Source organism: Acanthochromis polyacanthus, chromosome 8, assembly GCF_021347895.1.
Source record: "Acanthochromis polyacanthus isolate Apoly-LR-REF ecotype Palm Island chromosome 8, KAUST_Apoly_ChrSc, whole genome shotgun sequence".
NCBI classification, from domain to species: Eukaryota; Metazoa; Chordata; class Actinopteri; family Pomacentridae; genus Acanthochromis; species Acanthochromis polyacanthus.
In genome coordinates this window covers 24,318,438-24,325,833 of record NC_067120.1, presented here as the reverse complement: position 1 = coordinate 24,325,833, position 7,396 = coordinate 24,318,438, and the positions used below count along the sequence as shown (strand labels likewise).

The 7,396-nt window shown below is 36.6% G+C and overlaps 1 protein-coding gene across 1 annotated transcript; it reads left to right on the top strand.

Moving 5' to 3' along the window:
* The first annotated feature begins 614 nt into the window (after positions 1-614).
* Positions 615-6,735, top strand: LOC110972188 (hatching enzyme 1.2-like). Its single transcript, XM_022222582.2, has 9 exons — positions 615-633; positions 716-796; positions 2,177-2,222; positions 2,489-2,641; positions 2,828-2,945; positions 4,564-4,742; positions 5,272-5,353; positions 6,288-6,418; positions 6,623-6,735. The coding sequence occupies exons 2-8, from the start codon at positions 728-730 to the stop codon at positions 6,412-6,414; spliced, it is 774 nt and encodes a 257-aa protein (XP_022078274.1). The 5' UTR covers positions 615-633; positions 716-727; the 3' UTR covers positions 6,415-6,418; positions 6,623-6,735.
* Positions 6,736-7,396: the final 661 nt, after the last annotated feature.

Below are 7,396 nucleotides of genomic sequence, written 5' to 3'. Positions count from 1 at the left end.
TGCCTGAGAACTTGTAATGCCAAGTAATGTGACGGCCTGATAGTAATGTTGGAGTCAGATTTAAAATTTCAAAAAAGGGAGATTAATATCCCAAATATACACTGACAGTCAATAGAAACTTTGAGACCATGTTTTTCAACATAATTTTTATTTTGAAGCCCGAAACTGGATTGTCTTCATATGAATCATTTGTTTAGCATATTGGCATACAGAAACAAAAATCTAAAGTTTCAAGAATGATTTCAAAATAAAGACTTTCACAAAAGAAAACGGCACCTGCCAAACACGAAGTCACAACAGTCAATAAACTGCACATTTAATTAATGAAAATGATCAATTCTGTTATAAATATCCTGCTCCCGTGAAGTGTAGAAAACATGCTCACTGCTGACACAAAATATTTGAAGTTCACCATCTGGTACAAAGATTAAACAAGATTAGAAATACACTTGTTCTGGGAATATGCAATATGGCATCAAGGTGAGATATTCTTATCAGTGACCAACCTGTTTTCATTCTACTCCCTCTGTCACTATCCTAAATATCCTTAAAAGGATAGTTTTCCGGTGCAGATTATGTTTATAACATGAGGTTGTGTCACTCACATTCTGCTTCTCTCTATTCAGGGATACAGTGAGTACCATTCATAATTCCCATATGTTGTTTTAAATGCTGGTTTTGACTAATAAATGTGACAAATAATATCTTGCTGCAGGTTATTGTCGACATGGTTGCGCTGAAGCACATTGTTGTCCTTGTGGTTCTGTTGGGCATCTCAGTTTGGGCTGAGGAGGAGGTAAGATATGCTTCTGTTTCATCACATCTTGACTGTTTTGTGGAAAACTCATTCTAAATTTGTTTTTCTATTTCCCCTTAATCTTTAAACTCAATTTCCGGAAAACCCTGGATTCCGTAAGTTGACTTTTATTTTGTTCTCAATACAATACCCTGAGTGTTAAAATATGAACTAATACATTAGAAACACTAGTAAAAGTCTAATGTCACAATTTTACAGCCTATCTTAAAAAAAGGGTCAGCCGTTCCTTCTGTTTATATGAGCTTTAGAGATCCCTCAAAATGGTTCTGTCCATCTAATGCACTGCTATGGCCCAAAAAGACTTTACACTATCGTTCCAAAGTCTGGGGTCAGCCAGGCAATTTCATGTTTTCTATGAAAACTCACACTTTTATTCATGTGCTAAGATAATTGCACAAGAATTTTCTAACCCTCATTAGCTAACACAAAGCACCATTAGAACACAGGAGTGATGGTTGTTGGAAATGGACCTCTGTGCCTCTATGTAGATATTCCATTAAAAATCAGCCGTTTCCAGCTAGAATAGTCATTTATCACACGAACAATGTTTAGACTGTATTTCTGATTAATTTAATGCTATTTTCATTGAAAAAAGCAGCTTTTCTTTCAAAAATGAGGACATTTCTAAGTGACCCCAAACTTTTGAACGATAGTGTACATTGGGAGACATTTGTTGTGAGTGTGGTTTCGACTGATATTGATGAAGTATATTTCCTATTTACTTTCATTCTCTAATTCATTTCCATATTTGTCTCCTCTCTGTCCTGTGTAAGCACAGCCTGAAGTTCACTTGAAAACTAAAAATTTTTTCCACATGACTGACGCATCACAGCTCTGTCAGTCATGTTTTTTTTCAGTTGTGCTGAGAATTGCAGAGGTTTTTTTATTTATTTTATTTTACTTTTTTACAGAATCTGGTGCAAAGGGCTTACTTCTGTCAAAATTTTAAATACTCAATGTAAAATATAGTCACTTGTCAAAACATCACAATGTAGATTTGGTTTATTTGAGAACCGTTGGAAAGTTTAAAATCCAATGTTCAGTTTTTTTATATATCACCTGTCTCTGATAAATAGTGTATTTATTTATTTTATAAGATAGCATGCCCTCCCAACCCATCTGCAGGTAATGGGCTTCAGAGATGTCTTAGGGTCCAGAATGAACAGGAGTAATGATTACTGTCTCAGTCTTCACATAGGCACCTGTATAATAACACAAACTGGAATATTTATGTACTATTATTACAAACATATAATCAAAAAAAATTCAAGAGCCTTTGTCGCAGTGCCATGTGTTTGTGTTTCTGTAGAAGGGAGCAGTCTTTAAACCTTCATAATCTCTCTGGTATAGGTTACGAAGGCTTTGACAACTTCAGAGCGGATTGAGAGAGCAAATCGGGGTGTTGGTAAGAATGTCTATAGCCACCATAAAATGTAGTCTAGCTTTAGATTGCCTGTCCTTTCCCAGAAAAAAATATATACATATATATATATATACATATATATATATATATATATATATATATATATATATATATATATATATATATATATATATATATACATATAAATGTACTATGTACCTACACACAAGTCATATATCATTGGTGGAGGGTGATGAATAAACTCTGGGAGACAACTGTCTTTATTCTGATGACACTCTTTGCTGTAGTCCGTTCTCCTGGTGAGCCCTACGTGGAAGATGACATTGCCTATCAGTCTGAGGTCGAGAGAAATGCTGATCCCTGCACGTCTCGCGGCTGCATGTGGCCTAAGTCCTCTGATGGAATGGTCTATGTACCCTACACCCTTTCCAGTGCTTTCAGTGAGTAGTAAACTTGACTTTTAAATGTACAATCTCTAAATACAGCTTTCTCCACTTAACATGTCCTCTAAGAATTGTCAGCATGATATGACAGGATCTTGTAGCGTTGATATTTTTGCATTATTACTACAGTATTGTGTTGGTGCTCTGACAGTATAAAGTTATTGATATTTTCTGTTTTTCCAGCTTCTCGTGAGGTGTCAGTCATTGAGCGTGGTCTGCAGTCCTTCCACGGTTTCTCTTGCATCCGTTTTGTCAGACGCACCAGCCAGAGAGACTACCTGAAAATCCAGTCCCTGAATGGGTAAATATTTTGTATATTATCCTGATTTTTGTTGCTTGGATATATTCTTTAAAAGGATTGAACCAGCAACCCTCTGGTTGCAAGAAAGCCACTCTACCCACTGAGGCATGCCACCCCATATGTAGTTCTACTCTGTTGCCCTGCTTAATGGATGACTTGCAGAAGCAATTTGAAATTGGCAGGAGGTGTCTGGGGTGGATGGTGGGCATACAAAACACACAATGCCTACACTGAAGACCACAGTTTTTGCTCAACTTTGGCCAGCAAAGGCACATTAGCTGAAGTCAAGATAAGATGTAACTCTAACAAACACAACCAGATGGGAAAAAACACATGTATGTAAAGAACACATGAGTGATGTGGTATGTATCAACATACTGAATAATCGCATTAATTAACAACATTTCATCGTTAAAATAGTGTAAAATCCAATACAGGTGCAATTATGTTTCTTTCACGTATATTTACTGATGGGCAATGAATGTACAGAAATGTTTATTCTAGGAAACAGGGCTTAGCCTCTTCTGACATTTTGGTGGGAAATAAATCAAAAATGTTTTCAGGGAACAGTTTATATTTAGCAGCAACTGTTTTTACAACTTGTCAGACACTTTCAGATCTAAGAGACAGGGCAGCCTTTAGAGTAGAGTAGGTTGTTTTCATTACAAGCTTACAGTACCATGAGAAAGTATCAAAAGAAATCCTCTATTTTTGCATTTTTCTCTCACTTAACTGTTATAGATCATTAAACTAATATTGATATTTATTGAATATTATACAGAGAAAACCCACAAAACACAAAATGCCATTTTTAAATTAGGGTTTATTGAAGGATTATTGAAAATCTATATCACCCAAATGAAAAAGTAATCACCTCCCTGAACCTAATAACTGGTTGGTCCCTTGACTCCAACAACTGCAGTTAAATGTTTGTTCCAGCTTGTGATCACTCTTGAATTTTGGCCCACTCTTCTCTGCAACAATGTTGTAATTCCATCACATTAGATGGTTTTCAATCTTAAACTGCCCTTTTCAGGTCTTGCCAGAGCCTCTCAGTTAGACTGATGTCCGAACTTTGACTCGGCCACTCCAAAATCTTAATTTTGTTCCTTTTGAGCAACCCACAGGTGGACTTGCTTCTGTGTTTTGGATTATTGTCATGCTGCATAATCCATTATTGTTGAGCTGGGCTGCTATTTGAGACCCTTTAGCTACTTCACAATACCAGACAGGTTCTATTTAGTGATGTTTAGATTCAACAAGTCTGGCAGTAATCATATTCGGGTATGGCTGGTAAGATTGAAATTAATTGCCAAATGAATTTGGTCATGTGGTATGCTGATAGCTAAGGGGGCAATTACTTTTTCACATAAGGCAATATTGGACAGCATTTTCCTTCAATAAATGAAACTGTCATGTAAAAACTGCATTTTCTATTTTTTATTGGCTATCTTAAATTAAAATTAGTTTGATGATCTGAAACATTTAAGTGTGACAAATATGTAAATATGGAAGATTTCTGTATTCTGCAAGTACTTTTGCATGACACTCTACATGTCTTAAGGTATTTCCATGTTGTCAGCAAATAGACTAAAGGTTTTACTCTGAATTGTCACAGGTGCTACTCCTATATTGGCCGTACTGGTTATGGGCAGGACCTGTCTCTGCAGAAATCAGGCTGTGTTTACCACGACACTGTCCAGCATGAGCTGCTCCACGCCTTGGGCTTCCACCATGAGCAGAACCGTTCGGACCGGGACCAGTACATTCGCGTTGTGCTGGAGAACGTCGTTTCTGGTTCGTCTTTTTTGACTGTCATCATCTACAACACTAATAAGTTGACTGAACAGGCACAAAATTTTAACTTGCATCTTATTTATTTTATGTTGTTGGATGAAGGAATTTAGGGATACAACTGTGCAACCTAAAGGTGTAGTTCAACATTTTATGTGAGAGTGAGATGAGAAAATACAGCAGATACCACTTTCAAATTTGTATTTCAGCAAGTTACCTTAGCTTAGACTGAAAACACAGGGCATTATTTTACCAACATCCCTACAGCTCACAATGAACAAATTATCTAATTTATTTATTTTGTGCAAAAAACAGTGTAAAAATGACAGTTTGCTACTCCTGTCCATGAAATAACCCAGCAAATCTCTCTACAAGAAGGCAAATTTGAATATTTACCATGATATCAAACTGTTTATCAAGCAGTGCATGTAGAGTGGCAGGAATTGGGCCTTGACAACCACACAATACACGAACAATGAATATAGTAACAGATGGAGCTCATGACATTTCTGTTTTCTTTTCAAATCTTCAGGAATGGAGCACAACTTTGAAAAAGTTGCCACTCTGAACCAGGGCACCACCTATGACTACGGCTCTGTTATGCATTACAGCAAGTAGGTAAAATGGCACCAGCTCTGTGGCTGCCATCATCATGGTGGAGAACATGTCACAAGTGCAAACTAAGCATATGAAGCCATTGGAGCTACAAGACAAAGATAGCCATTCTCTTCCATCTACTGTTACTTAGAAGAGTGGGCTGATTTGTGATTGTTTTGCTTGACAGTTCTTGACATCAAACCAATATAATTAGACTGTATTCAAACATTTAAAGCTAACAGAGGACTGCCTTTATTATGTTTTTGTTTTGTCAGACCTTTAGTTTGACAAAATGCTAAGCGTTTAGATATATTATAGTGGTGGGACACAATTAAAAAATACCTAATTAATTAGAAGATTTGTAATTAATCATGTGAAATCATATTTTTTATCAAATAGCAATATTTGACAAAATAAGCAAAGTTTTTCAATTCAAATAAATTTTGGTTGATGACTGAATTGATGAATAGACTTATACATGAGCTTAAACAACAAAAAAATTATGTTTCATTTATATTTATTTGTACGTTTTTCATCTATCTGCTACATTCACAAAGTACTGCAAACTCAAAATGTAATTGTAGCAATGATATTCAACATTTTAAGACTTTTTGTAAACTCAGGCACTTTCAGCGTCTTGAAAAGTGGTCTATTATGGGATGGCTGCACTGTTTGCTGGTACTTGGATGCTTGTAGCTAACGTTAGCGCTCGTGTACACGTTTTGCACACACACTACACAATGATAAGCTTTAGAAGTCTTAGTGTGGGTTTTGCTACCTTTTGGCAGAGCCAAGGCAGATGTTTCCCCCTCTTTCAAGCACTGTGTTAAGCTAAGCTAACATACTTCTTGCTTTGGTCTCACACATTGCAAACATAACATTGACATCAATCTTCTTATTTAACCCTGTCTCAATCTGCTCCATCACTGAACACACTGTTTGTGGTTTCAGGTACGCCTTCTCCAAGAACAATCAGCCCACCATGGTAGCTATCCCTAATGCTAACGTTCAGTTTGGCATGGCCACTGAGATGAGCCAGAATGACATCACCAGGCTCAACAGGCTGTACAAATGCTAACAGGGTAATGTCCGAAATTTCTTTTTGAACCACAAGAATCTTTAAAAAAAAAAAAAAAAAATTATCTTGATTTGCATGGCAGTTTTGTTAAAGATTTTTTTGAGCAGCCATTTAAAATCTAAACATTCCCCATCACCACATATATATTTCTGTCTCTGCATTTTTAAAAATGACATACAATTAGCCTTAAAATTCCCTTATTTAACAGGTGACCGGGATGGTATGTGGAATACAGCTCATGAAGAGAATCATCAACGTAATTCGGTCAACAGTAAATGTAAAATGCTGTGCTTTCCTTCAATAAAATTCATTTTAAGCATACACTTAATCTGAGTTTGTTTATCTGTTCAGGAGGTGTTTAAACATGTACCCTTGTCTGTATAGCTAGTAGGTCATGGAGCAGGACCAGTCTCCAGGTGGCCAACAGAGATTTCAATAAATTACTGCCGAGAGAATTTTGCACTCATTCCCACTTCATATCCAATTTTGTTTGGTGCTTAAGTACTATCGTTAAATAACAGAACTAACTAGAAGGGCACATGGACAGTGCAGAACCACCAAGGCTCTATCTGGCATTTTTGTTGAAGGTGATCTAGATCAGCACCAGAATTTGACAGTCTCCTCTTCTGCCCATGTTCGACACACCCACCAAGTTCTATGACATTCAACTGGCTAATTTTTTCATAGACATAAAGCAAGTCAGTGAAAACATTATCTCCTTGGTGGATTGGACAGTTTCACAAAGCAGTTGTGGATAACCAGACTGACTGTAGCTAAAAAACTGAAAACCACTGCACACATCAGGACGACACATGGGCCGGGGTTTGTTATTAGCTTTGCAGAGTAACTGTTCTCTATATTTAATATAATTTTTCCTCCTTATCTTATTTTTCATTGTGAATTGAGTGGTATGTTCATGTTTGAACTTCTCATGCATTGCACTCTCTGCCTACTACATCTTGGTTAAGTATACATGTGTGCT